At 45.5% G+C, this 15753-nt stretch overlaps 1 protein-coding gene across 2 annotated transcripts in view; it reads right to left on the reverse strand.

Moving 5' to 3' along the window:
* Nucleotides 1-15753, reverse strand: part of LOC129863688 (protein sidekick-2-like) — a 221182-nt gene that overhangs the window by 10185 nt on the left and 195244 nt on the right. For both annotated transcript variants that reach the window (XM_055935861.1, XM_055935854.1), the window contains exon 43: nt 11170-11302. In XM_055935861.1, the coding sequence (XP_055791836.1) occupies nt 11170-11302 (133 nt within the window). The remainder of the gene's footprint in view (nt 1-11169; nt 11303-15753) is intronic.

Here is a 15753-nt window from a genome sequence, read left to right on the forward strand (position 1 = left end):
GAACCATCATCATCTCTTAAAGAGGCACTTCAAGGGTACAACTCAGATGCCTTAATAATATAACAATACAATATGACATTCAGCAGACACTTTTATCCAAAGCAACGTAGCTTGTGCATAAAACGTTCGTATTGGTGACCCCAGCGGGAACAAAAGCCACATAAGACAACTGGACCCTTATCCTACCAGTTAACCCCGACACACACCATGAAACTGATCTGACAAACACACCATGAAACTGATCTGACAAACACACCATGAAACTGATCTGACAAACACACCATGAAACTGATCTGACAAACACACCATGAAACTGATCTGACAAACACACCATGAAACTGATCTGACAAACACACCATGAAACTGATCTGACAAACACACCATGAAACTGATCTGACAAACAAGGTGAAACATGGAAGAATGTATTCCATGATCATCATTCACAACCTTAGGATGTAGGCTACCACCCAGTGCTTCTATCTATTTCATTCAAACAATCACAACAGGAATTTGGGCATATTTCCAATAAGCACATTCTAGTTACTGAACTCCTCCCTTGTATCTTTGCTAGATGTCTGGCATATGCTCATCTGAATCATGACACCAAGCATTCCAGATGTTAAACAAGAGACAGCTCTCTCATTGGTCACTCGGTGGGGTCTGTTCATGGTCAACCAACTCTCAGTTCTCCTGCTTTGGTACTACTGCACATGTGATACATATGACCACACTCATATCCATCCTCTCCTGCACCGTCCCAACAAGTAAGTATAAGTGTAAGTGCAAGTGTGTGTGTGTGTGTGTGTGTGTGTGTGTGTGTGTGTGTGTGTGTGTGTGTGTGTGTGTGTGTGTGTGTGTGTGTGTGTGTGTGTGTGTGTGTGTGTGTGTGTGTGTGGGGGGGGGGGGGGGCGGGGGCGGAGAACAGGGTTGACATACTGGATTGCGTCCCACCCCGGCCCACCCTCACTAAGGCTTTGGACTGTGTGTGGAACCTACAACATTATCATCCACCCCTCCCTTCCTCCCTCCATTCCACATCATTCTCCAAAATAAACTCAAGGGTCCTATTGTGGAATCTACACTAAAATAAGATTAGTTAAAATACGCCTTGAGGGGCCTTAGTCTGTGAAACAGTGATTCATTCGAACACATTAAAAGGCTAATTAGGGGAGATGACTGCTCTGAATGGGCCAAGGCCTTAGGCATGAAACTACACAGTCCCCAGGGATTTACCCTTCTATCTGAGGACAACAGAGAAACAGACACCAGCCAGTGGCAGATCCCAGACAGGATTTGCATAGTTAGGATGTTAACTATCTAGACAGATGAAGATTTCATCTCATTAATGGGTGTAAGATTTATGACAGCCGTTTTTCGCAGCGGAGAGTGGTTTCATTTCCAACGTTAACAGAAACATAAGGTTTATGTTTTATGGTGAATGACTTCTCAAATCTGCTGTTGTCGACAACACTACTAATAAGTTTAGGGAAACTCTATGTCTTAAAAAGAAAACAGAGGGAATAACATTCAAAATATGTCAGAAATCACATCTGACCTAGTTGTTCTAGAGACAAAACTCTTAAAACCAAGAGATGGAGACAAAACTTTCAACATCCAGAGATAGAGACAAAACTCTCAACACCCAGAGTTAAAGACTTCACAGAAGACTACTAGACTTTTCAGGAGACTACTAGACTTCTTAGGAGACTACTAGACTTCTTAGGAGTCTCCTAGACTTCTCAAGAGACTACCAGACTTCTCAAGAGACTACCAAACTTCTCAGGAGACTACTAGACTTTTCAGAAGACTACTAGACATCTCAGGAGACTCCTAGACTTACTTCTCAGGAGACTCCTAGACTTACTTCTCAGGAGACTCCTAGACTTACTTCTCTGGAGACTACTATACTTCTCTGGAGACTACTAGACTTCTCAGGAGATTAGCAGACTTCCCAGGAGACTCCTAGACTTCTCAGGAGACTCCTAGGCTTCTCTGGAATTTCCTAAACTTGTCTGGAGATTAGCAGACTTCCCAGGAGACTCCTAGACTTCTCAGGAGACTCCTAGACTTCTCATGAGATTAGCAGACTTCCCAGGAGACTCCTAGACTTCTTAGGAGACTCCTAGACTTCTCTGGAATTTCCTAAACTTCTCTGGAGACTCCTAGACATATCAGGAGACTAGTTGACTTCTCGGGAGACTCATAAACTTCCCAGGAGACTCCTTGCCCTTGTATAGATGGTCTGTTGGGGCCAGAGTGGAAAGCATTGTGGAGTCTTTAGTGCTGTTCTATCCATCAAACATTGTGAACTTTATCTTGGGACTTGAGGTTTTAAGAACCCCCCATAACCCCTCCATAACCCTACACCCCTTTAACCAAGAGAGTTGGGGAGAGAAGGAGTGAGAGAGAGAGCGAGATAAAGAGAGAGTGAAAGAGAAGGTGAGAGAGGATGAGATAGTGATACAGAGAGAGGAGGGAGAGAGGAAGAGAGAGAACACTGTACATCGTTACAACACTGTGTATAGACATTGTGACATTTGAAATGTCTCTATTCCTTTGAAACTTTTTTGAGTGTAATGTTTACTGTTCATTTGTGATAGTTTTTTTTCACTTTGTTGATCTATTTTACTTGCTTTGGTAATGTAAACAATTTCACACTCATCATTGTTACAGTGAACACAGCAGGAACCCCAAGCAGCAGGTAAACACTCGGACAGTACAGAGGGAGGGGGAGTGTGTGTGTTTGTTTGTTTGAGTGTGTATTTGTTTGAGAGCATGTGTGTGTGTGCAGGCGTGCGCTTGTCGTATGTGTATGTGTGTCTGGTGCGTGTGTACCTGTGTAAATATGATTTTAAAAAACATATTGAGTCCCTTGCGAAATCCCCTAAAATCCAGCTGTACATCACTTGAGACAGGGATTTAGTGTGACTAGGCAGTTCTAATCCCCCTCTGCACACGCAGCAACTGCTGTTGTTTATGATGAACTAATCAGACAGATGTGACAGATGTGACAGATTTTGCTCTGGGCTTTTTATCATGTCTTAAATGTCTAACATAACATGCATTTGTGAATATTATGTCATGAATTATAGTCAATCATTATCAGGTATTTCCTCTTTGTTTAAATATTATTTTTTAAATTTTTTTTCTGCATTTCACTAAGACTCTAGCTAGCATTACTCAAAGCCTGTTCTATTTTTACTTGGTTCCAGGAAGTGACATCATATGACTTAATGGTGTTTCCAAAAATGCTACAGATGAACCCTCGGAGCAGTTCCAGTCAAAACAATCCTCTGTGTTGTCATGGGAGACAACCATAACACAGCAGACATGTTTCTCTCTGTGGTGTCTAGGTCTGCGCTCCAGCAGCCGGACACATCGTCCAGATACTGTATGTTCTTTCATCTCCCATGATGAAGCAACACACGGCTGAGCCTCAAATGGCATCCTATTTACTCTTTAGTGCACTACTGACAAGGGCCCATAGGGCACCATAAAGGGCACTATGCTATAGGGCACTATGCCATTTGGGACGCACACACTATCTTCAACCTCCCATCGACTCAGATGAGCTCACTCCATTCTCAACTGCTGATTTCTATCCAGAGTGTCACACACACAAACACACAGTGACACTGACAAAACAAGCTGCATAAGGACACACTGTCTACTGGCTTCTAAAGAGTGTGTCTTGTCTACCTGCTGCTAGCCCAGGTACAGTTGTGGTGGTGGCCCGGTTGCCTCAACAACCCCGCATTAACTTCTTCTTCTAAATCCCTTCTTAACTTCTTATGGCTGAAGGGGCAGTATTGAGTAGCTTGGATGAAAGGTGCACAGAGGTGCCCAGAGTAAACGGCCTGCTCCTATGTCATAGTTGCTAATATATGCATATTATTATTAGTATTGGATAGAAAACTCTGAAGTTTCTAAAACTGTTTGAATTATGTCTGTGAATATAACAGAACTCATATGGCAGGCAAAAACCTGAGAAGTTCCACTTCCTGTTTGGATATTTTCTGGAGGTGCCAGATTTTCAACCAAGCTCTCATTGAAAATACAGAGAGATATGGATGGGTTTTCACTTCCTACGGCTTCCAATAGATGTCAACAGTCAATAAAACTTTGTCTGATGACTCTAATATGAAGGGGGGCCAAAGGAGACAGGAATGAGTAATCACTTCCATGAGGTGCCCACGCATTGAACTGGTGCGTTCATGTGAGAGGGAGCTCCGTTCCATCGGTCAATTGAAGTTGATGTAATTCTCCAGTTGGAACGTTATTCAAGATGTATGTTAACAACGTTCTAAAGATTGATTCAGTACATCGTTTGACATGTTTCTACTGACTGTAACGGAACTTTTGGACATTTTGTCACGTTATAGTGGACGCGCCTTTGAGACTTTGGTTAAGGAGTTTGGTAAACAATTCGAAAGTAGCTAATTGGACATAAATAACGGACATTATCGAACAAATCAAGCATTTATTGTGGACCTGGGATTCCTAGGACTGCATTCTGATGAAGTTCATCAAAGGTAAGGAAACATTTATCATGTATTTTCTGGTTTCTGTTGAGTCCAACATGGGGGCTAATTTGGCTATTGTTCTGAGCTCCGTCTCAGATTATTGCATGGTTTATTTTTCCGTAAAGTTTTTTAGAAATTTGACACAGCGGTTGCATTAAGGAGAGATATATCTATAATTCCATGTGTATAACTTGTATTATCATCTACATTTATGATGAGTATTTCTGTTGAAACGATGTGGCTATGCAAAATCACTTGATGTTTTTGCAACTAGTGAATCTAATGCGCCAATGTAAACTCTGATTTTTTTTATATAAATATGAACTTTATCAAACAAAACATGCATATATTGTGTAACATGAAGTCCTATGAGTGTCATCTGATGAAGATAATCAAAGGTTAGTGATTCATTTTATCTTTATTTCTGGTTTTTGTGAAAGCTATCTTTCGCTGGAAAAATGGCTGTGCTTATTGTGGTTTTGTGGTGACCTAACATAATTGTTTGTAGTGCTTTCGCTGAAAAGCATATTTGAAATCGGACACGTTGGTGGGATTAACAACAAGATTACCTTTAAAATGATATAAGACACATGAATGTCTGAGGAATTGTAATTATGTGTCATGACTTCCGCCGAGGTCGGCCCTTCTCCTTGTTCGGGTGGTGTTCGGCGGTCGACGTCACCGGCTTTCTAGTCACCACCGATCCATTTTTCAGTTTCGTTTTGTTTTGTCTGTATTACACACACCTGGTTTCAATTCCCCTATCATGGTCCCTATTTAACCCTGTGGCATACATTTATGTTCTGTCTGTGATTGTTTGTTTCGTTAGTAGTTTTCGTTGGTGCATGTGTGTTTGTTATATTCCCATTGAGGAATTTTTGCTTGTATTTTGAGTAAATGCCGTTGTTTTGCTCAACACCTGTGTCCTGCGCTTGACTCCGCTACATCTCTGCACACAAACCCTGACAGAATTACGGACCTCTTCAAATGGAGTCAGCAGGTGCAGCCAGCCCTTCTCTCCCAGTAGAGGAGCAAGTCCAACAGCACGCGACCATGTTACACAGTCTAGGGACAGCCATGGATCGCGTGCTGCAGACAATGGACAGATGGGAGAGAGGAGGTCTTCCGATCAATCATACCCCATCACCTCCGCCCGCACCTCAACCTACACCGATGTCCACCCCTCCATCGTCAGGACCCAGTGGGATTCGGCTCTCGCTCCCAGGAGCGTATGACGGAACGGCAGCCGGGTGCCAAGGGTTCCTACTACAGCTAGAGCTCTACCTGGCGGCTGTTCATCCGTCCCCTTCGGGATGCGAGAGAGTGGGCGCCCTCATCTCCTGTCTGACTGGTAAAGCCCTGGAGTGGGCCAACGCCATCTGGGGAAGGGAAGGCCTAACTCTGGATGACTATGAGGACTTCTCTCGCCGCTTCCGGGCAGTCTTTGATCATCCACCTGAAGGGAGAGCGGCGAGAGAGCGATTGTTCCATCTAAGACAGGGGATGAGGAGCGCTCAAGAGTTCGCACTGGACTTCAGAACTCTGGCAGCTGGTGCGGGATGGAATGAGCGGGCCCTGATCGATCACTACAGGTGTAGTTTACGAGAGGACGTTCGTAGGGAGCTAGCCTGCAGGGACACCACTCTCAACCTGGACCAGCTGGTGGATTTATCTATCCGGCTGGATAACCTGTTGGCCTCCCGCGGACGTCTAGATCGGGGTCCGCCCGTTCCATTACCCAGCACCTTGGAACCAACACCAATGGAGTTAGGAGGGGCTGCTATGAGGGGGACCGGAGGGGGGACCATTCCCTGCACCAACTGTGGCCGCAGAGGGCACACTGCTGGTCGGTGCTGGGGTGTTTCTCCTGGAAGTCGAGGTAGCAGGCGGAGCACTGGTGGGTCATCCCAGGTGAGTAGGCACAAAACTCACTCAGAGCCCCCTGTTGCACACATGTTGTTACCCATAGAATTTTCTGAGTTTTCCCCGCATCCCCAGCATAAGGCGCTAGTAGATTCAGGCGCAGCTGGGAACTTTATTGACTTTGGCACATAGATTAGGGATCCCTATTATTCCTGTTGATGTTCCCTTCCCTGTACATGCCTTAGATAGTCGTCCTTTGGGGTCGGGGCTGATTGGGGAGGTCACAGCGCCCATCGCTATGAGAACGCAGGGGGATCACGAGGAGAGAATTAGTCTCTTCCTGATCGACTCTCCTGCGTTTCCTGTTGTGTTGGGTCTTCCCTGGTTGGCCTCTCATGATCCGATTATTTGTGGCAACAGAGGGCTCTCAAGGGATGGTCCTGTCAGTGTTCAGGGAGGTGTGTAGGTGTTTCCTTAGGTGCCACTACGGTGGAAAGTCCAAACCAGGTTTCCACCATGCACATTCCCCCAGAATATGCCGATTTGGCACTCGCCTTCTGTAAAAAGAAGGCGACTCAATTACCACCCCATCGACCGGGGGATTGTGCGATAGATCTCTTGGTAGACACTGCACTTCCCAGGAGTCACGTGTATCCTCTGTCACAGGAGGAGACGGTGGCTATGGAGACATATGTCACTGAATCTCTGGGACAGGGATACATTCAGTCTTCCATCTCACCTGTCTCCTCAAGTTTTTTCTTTGTGAAGCAGAACGATGGAGGTTTGCGCCCGTGTATTGATTATCGAGGTTTAAATAAGATCACAGTAAAATACAGTTACCCGCTACCACTCATAGCCAGTATGACCGAGTCATTACACGGGGCGCGCTTCTTCACAAAATTGGACCTCAGGAGCGCTTACAACCTGGTGCGTATCAAGGGGGGAGATGAGTGGAAGACAGCATTTAGCACCACTTCTGGGCATTATGAGTACCTCGTCATGCCGTACGGGTTAATGAATGCTCCATCAGTCTTCCATTCCTTTGTAGATGAGATTGTCAGGTACCTGCACGGGCAGGGTGTAGTGGTGTATATAGATGGCATTCTAATATACTCCGCTACACGCGCCGAGCATGTGTCCCTAGTGCGCAGGGTGCTTGATCGACTGTTGGAGCATGACTTGTACGTCAAGGCTGAGAAAAGTCTGTTCTTCCAACAGTCCATCTCCTTCCTAGGGTAACGCTTTTCAGCGTCAGGGGTAGAGATGGAGAATGACCGCATTTCAGCCGTGCGTAATTGGCCGACTCCAACCACGGTAAAGGAGGTACAGCGGTTTTTAGGGTTTGCCAACTACTGCCAGAGATTTATCCGGGGTTTTGGTCAGGTAGCGGCTCCCATTACCTCACTGCTGAAGGGGGGACCGGTGTGACTGCAGTGGACAGCTGGGGCGGACAGGGCTTTTGGTCAACTGAAGGCTCTGTTTACCTCGGCTCCCGTGCTGGCTCATCCTGATCCTTCCTTAGCATTCATAGTTGAGGTGGACGCGTCCGAGGCAGGGATAGGGGCTGTGCTGTCTCAGCGCTCGGGTACGCCACTAAAGCTCCGCCCCTGTGCCTTCTTTTTGAAGAAGCTCAGCCCGGCGGAGCGAAACTATGATGTGGGGGACCGGGAGTTGCTGGCTGTTGTCATGGCTCTGAAAGCGTGGAGACATTGGCTTGAGGGGGCTAGACACCCTTTTCTCATTTGGACTGACCACCGCAATCTGGAGTACATCCGGGTGGCGAGGAGAATGAACCCTCGCCAGGCAAGGTGGGCCATGTTTTTCACCCGTTTTGTTTTCACCTTTTCCTACAAACCAGGTTCCCAGAACGTTAAGGCAGACACACTGTCCCGGATGTATGATACAGAGGAGCGGTCCACAGATCCCACTCCCATAATTCCAGCCTCTCGCCTGGTGGCACCGGTGGTGTGGGAGGTGGACACGGACATCGAACGGGCGTCACGTGCAGAGCCCACTCCACCTGACTGTCCAGCTGGGCGTCTGTACGTTCCGTTTGATGTCCACGATCGTTTGATCTGTTAGGCTCACACGTCACCCTCCTCTGGTCATCCTGGCATCGGTCGGACGGTGCGCTGCCTTGCTGGGAAGTACTGGTGGCCCACTTTAGCTAAGGATGTGAGGGTTTATGTTTCCTCCTGTACGGTATGCGCACAGTGCAAGGCACCTAGACATCTGCCCAGAGGGAAATTACAACCCCTTCCCATTCCACAGCGACCGTGGTCACACCTATCGGTGGATTTCGTGACGGATCTTCCCCCGTCGCGGGGTAACACCACGATCCTGGTCGTTGTGGATCGGTTTTCTAAGTCCTGCCGTCTCCTTCCTTTGCCCGGTCTCCTTACGGCTCTACAAACTTGGGAGGCCCTGTGCACCCACGTATTCCGGCACTACGGGGTGCCTGAGGATATAGTTTCTGATCAGGGTCCCCAATTTACGTCTAGAGTCTGGAGGGCGTTTATGGAACGCCTGGGGATCTCGGTCAGCCTTACCTCAGGTTTCCACCCCGAGAGTAACGGGCAGGTGGAAAGAGTCAACCAGGATGTGGGTAGGTTTCTGAGGTCCAATTGCCAGGATCGGCCGGGGGAGTGGGCGGTTTACATCCCCTGGGCGGAGATGGCCCAAAACTCCCTCCGCCACTCCTCTACCAACCTATCACCTTTTCAGTGTGTGCTGGGTTATCAGCCGGTCCTGGCACCATGGCATCAGAGCCAGATTGAGGCTCCTGATTGAGGAGGCAAAAGGCGAGTGCCGACCGCCACCGCAGTGAGGCCCCGGTGTATGCACCGGGGGATCGGGTCTGGCTCTCGACCCGAAACCTGCCCCTTCACCTGCCCTGCCGAAAGCTGGGTCCGCGGTTTGTGGGGCCATTTAAAGTCCTGAGGAGACTGAACGAGGTTTGTTATAGGTTACAACTCCCCCCTAATTATCACATTAACCCCTCGTTCCATGTGTCTCTCCTCAGGCTGGTGGTGGCTGGTCCACTCCAGCATTCTGAGGAACGGGCGGTTCCTCCGCCCCCTCTTGACATCGGGGGGGTCCCGGCGTATACCGTACGAGCCATCATGGACTCAAGGCGTCGGGCGAGGGGCCTTCAGTACCTCGTGGAGTGAGAGGGGTACGGCCTGGAAGAGAGATGCTGGGTACCGATGGAGGACATTCTAGATCCTTCAATGTTACAAGAGTTTCACCGTCTCCGCCCGGATCGCCCTGCACCTCGTCCTCCGGGTCGTCCCCGAGGCCGGTGTCGTCGCGCTGCTGGAGCCGCGCGTCAAGGGGGGGTACTGTCACGACTTCCGCCGAGGTCGGCCCTTCTCCTTGTTCGGGTGGTGTTCGGCGGTCGACGTCACCGGCTTTCTAGTCACCACCGATCCATTTTTCAGTTTCGTTTTGTTTTGTCTGTATTACACACACCTGGTTTCAATTCCCCTATCATGTTCCCTATTTAACCCTCTGGCATACATTTCTGTTCTGTCAGTGATTGTTTGTTTCGTTAGTGGTTTTCGTTGGTGCATGTGTGTTTGTTATATTCCCATTGAGGAATTTTTGCTTGTATTTTGAGTAAACGCCGTTGTTTTGCTCAACACCTGTGTCCTGCGCTTGACTCCGCTACATCTCTGCACACAAACCCTGACATTATGAGATTTCTGTTGTTTGAATTTGGCGCCCTGCACTATCACTGGCTGTTGTAATATCGATCCCGGTAGCGGGATTGCAGCCATGGAGGACAATAGCCAACTTATACCTGCCAGTGGAGGACTGAACTGGAGGCCCATAGGGCTTAATGGAGACAACCCCTGCCACAACCCAACACTGAGCAGAGCTGATAGCCTGATGTTGTCTGTCTGTCTGTCTGTCTGTCTGTCTGTGCGCGCGCGAGAGCTAAGCTGATAGCCTGGAGATATCCGCTCAATAAAACTTCAAAAGGGACTTCACGTTACTGGTCACCTGTAGATTAGACCACTGGTGATGATATGGTTGTGCTTTGAGAAGGGATGGCAGGGTAACCACAAGAACAGAGAAGAGGAAAACAGCAACAAGAGGATCAGTATAGACAAATTAAAAGATAGAAAAATATAATTGGAGAGAGAGAGAGAGAGAGAGAGAGAGAGAGAGAGAGAGAGAGAGAGAGAGAGAGAGAGAGAGATCCAGTTCATTGATGAGAGCTGTTTATTGGGCCCCAGCGCCCATGTGTGTCTGTCTGTTCCTCTGATTCAGCAGATGCCAACACAGCAAACTGGGATGTAAGGGGCATTATGGGTAACAGTGACCCAAAACGAGGACGGGGCTGTGGAAGGGATCCTGCCTGGGCCTGAGAACGCAGCAGACCCTCCAGTCTGTGTGCGTATGTGTTTGTGTGCGCGTGTGTGAGCATCCTCTGTGCTTGATTCCGACCACCACCAGAGCTGGACACTGGCTACTGGCCTTACTCACAGAGCTGCCTCCAGCTCAGCCTGACTGCCCCATAGAGACCAGGAGAGACACGGGACACATTCCCCATCTAAACCCTATTATATCATTGCCCTGAGTGTCTGCTTACACTCCGGGTGGAATTTTCAGTTGTCCTTCCCCAATCCTAAACTTAACCACTAGGGGGGAAATAGAAAAACTGACCACAGATCAGCATCTATGGGCATAGCATCAATGTAAAGGTGAGGTGCAGTGGGATCCAATACGTTGAGACAGTGAGATGGGAGACGTTAAGGGGAGTACATACTGTCGGTACCTTAGAGTCTGATATCTCAGATGGTTTCTCTGTCAGGCTGCTGTTCTCAGCCTGGATCAGATCGTTGTACTTGGTGGTGCTCAAATCCTCATCAGAGTAGTTGAGACTGCCTGGGCTGGGCCGAGGAGGAGACCTGAGGAGACAGGACAATATAGAGAGATAAAGATACACTGAATGGACAAAACATTAAGAACACCTGTTCTTTCCATGACATAGACTAACCAGGTGAATCCAGGTGAAAGCTATGATCCCTTATTGATGTCACGTGTGAAATCCACTTCAATCAGTGTAGATGAAGGGTAGGAGAAAGGTTATAGAAGGATTTGTAAGCCTTGAGACAATTGAGACATGTATTATGTGTGCCATTCAAAGGGTGAATGGACAAGACAAAACATTTAAGTGCTGCTGGGTTTTTCACGCGCAACAGTTTCCAGTGTGTCTCAATAATATTCCACCATTAAAAGGACATCCAGCCAACTTGACACAACTGTGGGAAGCGTTGGGGTCAACATGGGCCAGCATCCCTGTGGAACGCTTTCGACACGTTGTAGAATCTATCCCCCGACAAATTGAGTCTTTTCTGAAGGCAAAAGGGGGTGCAACTCAATATTAGGAAGGTGTTCTTAATGTTTTGTACACTTAGTGTATAATTAATGTCTAATGACATTTCTATGGCAAGGACAGAGCCATTGGCAGTCCTATCACAACATTGGCATTATGTTATCAATGTTATGTTATGTGGCTAATGCACAACATTGGCATTCAAATGAGTTACACTAATATGATAAAATAATAAAGGAATTCTAGCTACAGTACACTTTACAGAAAGACCCTCTACATAAACAACTTGTATGAAATCACTGAGAAACCCCATTCACACAGTAGAGTGACATGGCAGAGAAACTGTATGAAAGGAACCAGGAAAACAGCTGAAGGATACACACTGATCAGTCAAAATGTACTGAACTGTCTCCACACATTTACTAATAGTGGTAAAGAAAGGGATAGAAGAGAAGGTGGCCTCTAGTATTTGTTGGAGACAGATTGGCAGTGTGTTTGTGTGGTGGTGGGGAGGTGGCCGTGGGGTATGGAGAGGGAGGCGGGGGGGTTGTTATCATGATCAGGGAACAGCCATGAGATCCCAGCTTGTCTATTGTCAGTATTCCCTGAGATGATCTCTTCTGATGAAACACTATGTGGGCTGTCTGTGGAATTCCATTACAGTTAGCCTTGTGACTGACTCATACATTCAACCCTTGTAGAGTGGAGGAGCTCACTGCATAGGCAGAAATCCCATGCAGTCTCAGATAGGAAGGCTCTGGTTGTGTAGATTAGGTTATGTTCAATCCCCATGCAGTCTCAGATAGGAAGGGTCTGGTTGTGTAGATTAGGTTATGTTCAATCCCCATGCAGTCTCAGATAGGAAGGCTCTGGTTGTGTAGATTAGGTTATGTTCAATCCCCATGCAGTCTCAGATAGGAAGGCTCTGGTTGTGTAGATTAGGTTATGTTCAATCCCCATGCAGTCTCAGATAGGAAGGCTCTGGTTGTGTTCACTTTATTTTAAAGGTTATCAACATACCTATAAATAACAAGATGCATTTAAGAGCCAACAGCCATGTTTCAGGGAGCGTAGGTGACACTTTCAAAACCTCTCCATTCAGAGATACGTGTGGAGTGTGTAGGTTTACAAGGAGTGAGAGAGGGTATGTATGAGTATGTAGTGAGAAAGGGTTTTTATAAGTATGGAGTGAGAAAGGGTATTTATAAGTATGGAGTGAGAGAGGATATGTATGAGTATGGAGTGAGAGAGGGTATTTCTAAGTATGGAGTGAGAGAGGGTATTTATAAGTATGGAGTGAGAGAGGATATGTATGAGTATGGAGTGAGAGAGGGTATTTATAAGTATGGAGTGAGAGAGGGTATTTATAAGTATGGAGTGAGAGAGGATATGTATGAGTATGGAGTGAGAGAGGGTATTTATAAGTATGGAGTGAGAGAGGGTATTTATAAGTATGGAGTGAGAGAGGGTATTTATGAGTATGGAGTGAGAGAGGGTATTTATGAGTATGTAGTGAGAAAGGGTATTTATAAGTATGGAGTGAGAGAGGATATGTATGAGTATGGAGTGAGAGAGGGTATTTATAAGTATGGAGTGAGAGAGGGTATTTATAAGTATGGAGTGAGAGAGGATATGTATGAGTATGGAGTGAGAGAGGGTATTTATAAGTATGGAGTGAGAGAGGGTATTTATAAGTATGGAGTGAGAGAGGATATGTATGAGTATGGAGTGAGAGAGGGTATTTATAAGTATGGAGTGAGAAAGGGTATTTATAAGTATGGAGTGAGAGAGGGTATTTATGAGTATGGAGTGAGAGTGGATATGTATGAGTATGTAGTGAGAAAGGGTTTTTATAAGTATGTAGTGAGAAAGGGCATTTATAAGTATGGAGTGAGAGAGGGTATTTATAAGTATGGAGTGAGTGTGGATATGTATGAGTATGTAGTGAGAAAGGGCATTTATAAGTATGGAGTGAGAGAGGGTATTTATGAGTATGGAGTGAGAAAGGGTATTTATGAGTATGGCGTGAGAGAGGATATGTATGAGTATGGAGTGAGAGAGGATATGTATGAGTATGGAGTGAGAAAGGGTATTTATAAGTATGGAGTGAGTGAGGGTATTTATAAGTATGGAGTGAGAAAGGGTATTTATAAGTATGGAGTGAGAGAGGGTATTTATGAGTATGTAGTGAGAAAGGGTATTTATAAGTATGGAGTGAGAGAGGAAATTTATAAGTATGGAGTGAGAAAGGGTATTTATAAGTATGGGGTGAGAGAGGGTATTTATGAGTATGGAGTGAGAGAGGATATGTATGAGTATGGAGTGAGAGAGGGTATTTATAAGTATGGAGTGAGAGAGGGTATTTATAAGTATGGAGTGAGAGAGGGTATTTATGAGTATGGAGTGAGAGAGGGTATTTATGAGTATGTAGTGAGAAAGGGTTTTTATAAGTATGGAGTGAGAGAGGATATGTATGAGTATGGAGTGAGAGAGGGTATTTATAAGTATGGAGTGAGAGAGGGTATTTATGAGTATGGAGTGAGAGAGGGTATTTATGAGTTTGTAGTGAGAAAGGGTTTTTATAAGTATGGAGTGAGAAAAGGTATTTATAAGTATGGAGTGAGAGAGGGTATTTATAAGTATGGGGTGAGAGTGGATATGTATGAGTATGTAGTGAGAAAGGGCATTTATAAGTATGGAGTGAGAGAGGGTATTTATGAGTATGGAGTGAGAAAGGGTATTTATGAGTATGGCGTGAGAGAGGATATGTATGAGTATGGAGTGAGAGAGGATATGTATGAGTATGGAGTGAGAAAGGGTATTTATAAGTATGGAGTGAGTGAGGGTATTTATAAGTATGGAGTGAGAAAGGGTATTTATAAGTATGGAGTGAGAGAGGGTATTTATGAGTATGGAGTGAGAGTGGATATGTATGAGTATGTAGTGAGAAAGGGTATTTATAAGTATGGAGTGAGAGAGGGTATTTATAAGTATGGAGTGAGAAAGGGTATTTATAAGTATGGAGTGAGAGAGGGTATTTATGAGTATGGAGTGAGAGTGGATATGTATGAGTATGTAGTGAGAAAGGGTTTTTATAAGTATGTAGTGAGAAAGGGCATTTATAAGTATGGAGTGAGAGAGGGTATTTATAAGTATGGAGTGAGTGTGGATATGTATGAGTATGTAGTGAGAAAGGGCATTTATAAGTATGGAGTGAGAGAGGGTATTTATGAGTATGGAGTGAGAAAGGGTATTTATGAGTATGGCGTGAGAGAGGATATGTATGAGTATGGAGTGAGAGAGGATATGTATGAGTATGGAGTGAGAAAGGGTATTTATAAGTATGGAGTGAGTGAGGGTATTTATAAGTATGGAGTGAGAAAGGGTATTTATAAGTATGGAGTGAGAGAGGGCATTTATGAGTATGTAGTGAGAAAGGGTATTTATAAGTATGGAGTGAGAGAGGAAATTTATAAGTATGGAGTGAGAAAGGGTATTTATAAGTATGGGGTGAGAGAGGGTATTTATGAGTATGGAGTGAGAGAGGATATGTATGAGTATGGAGTGAGAGAGGGTATTTATAAGTATGGAGTGAGAGAGGGTATTTATAAGTATGGAGTGAGAGAGGGTATTTATGAGTATGGAGTGAGAGAGGGTATTTATGAGTATGTAGTGAGAAAGGGTTTTTATAAGTATGGAGTGAGAGAGGATATGTATGAGTATGGAGTGAGAGGGGGTATTTATAAGTATGGAGTGAGAGAGGGTATTTATGAGTATGGAGTGAGAGAGGGTATTTATGAGTTTGTAGTGAGAAAGGGTTTTTATAAGTATGGAGTGAGAAAAGGTATTTATAAGTATGGAGTGAGAGAGGGTATTTATAAGTATGGGGTGAGAGTGGATATGTATGAGTATGTAGTGAGAAAGGGCATTTATAAGTATGGAGTGAGAGAGGGTATTTATGAGTATGGAGTGAGAAAGGGTATTTATGAGTATGGCGTGAGAGAGGATATGTATGAGTATGGA

This window comes from Salvelinus fontinalis, chromosome 1 (genome assembly GCF_029448725.1).
Source record: "Salvelinus fontinalis isolate EN_2023a chromosome 1, ASM2944872v1, whole genome shotgun sequence".
NCBI classification, from domain to species: Eukaryota; Metazoa; Chordata; class Actinopteri; order Salmoniformes; family Salmonidae; genus Salvelinus; species Salvelinus fontinalis.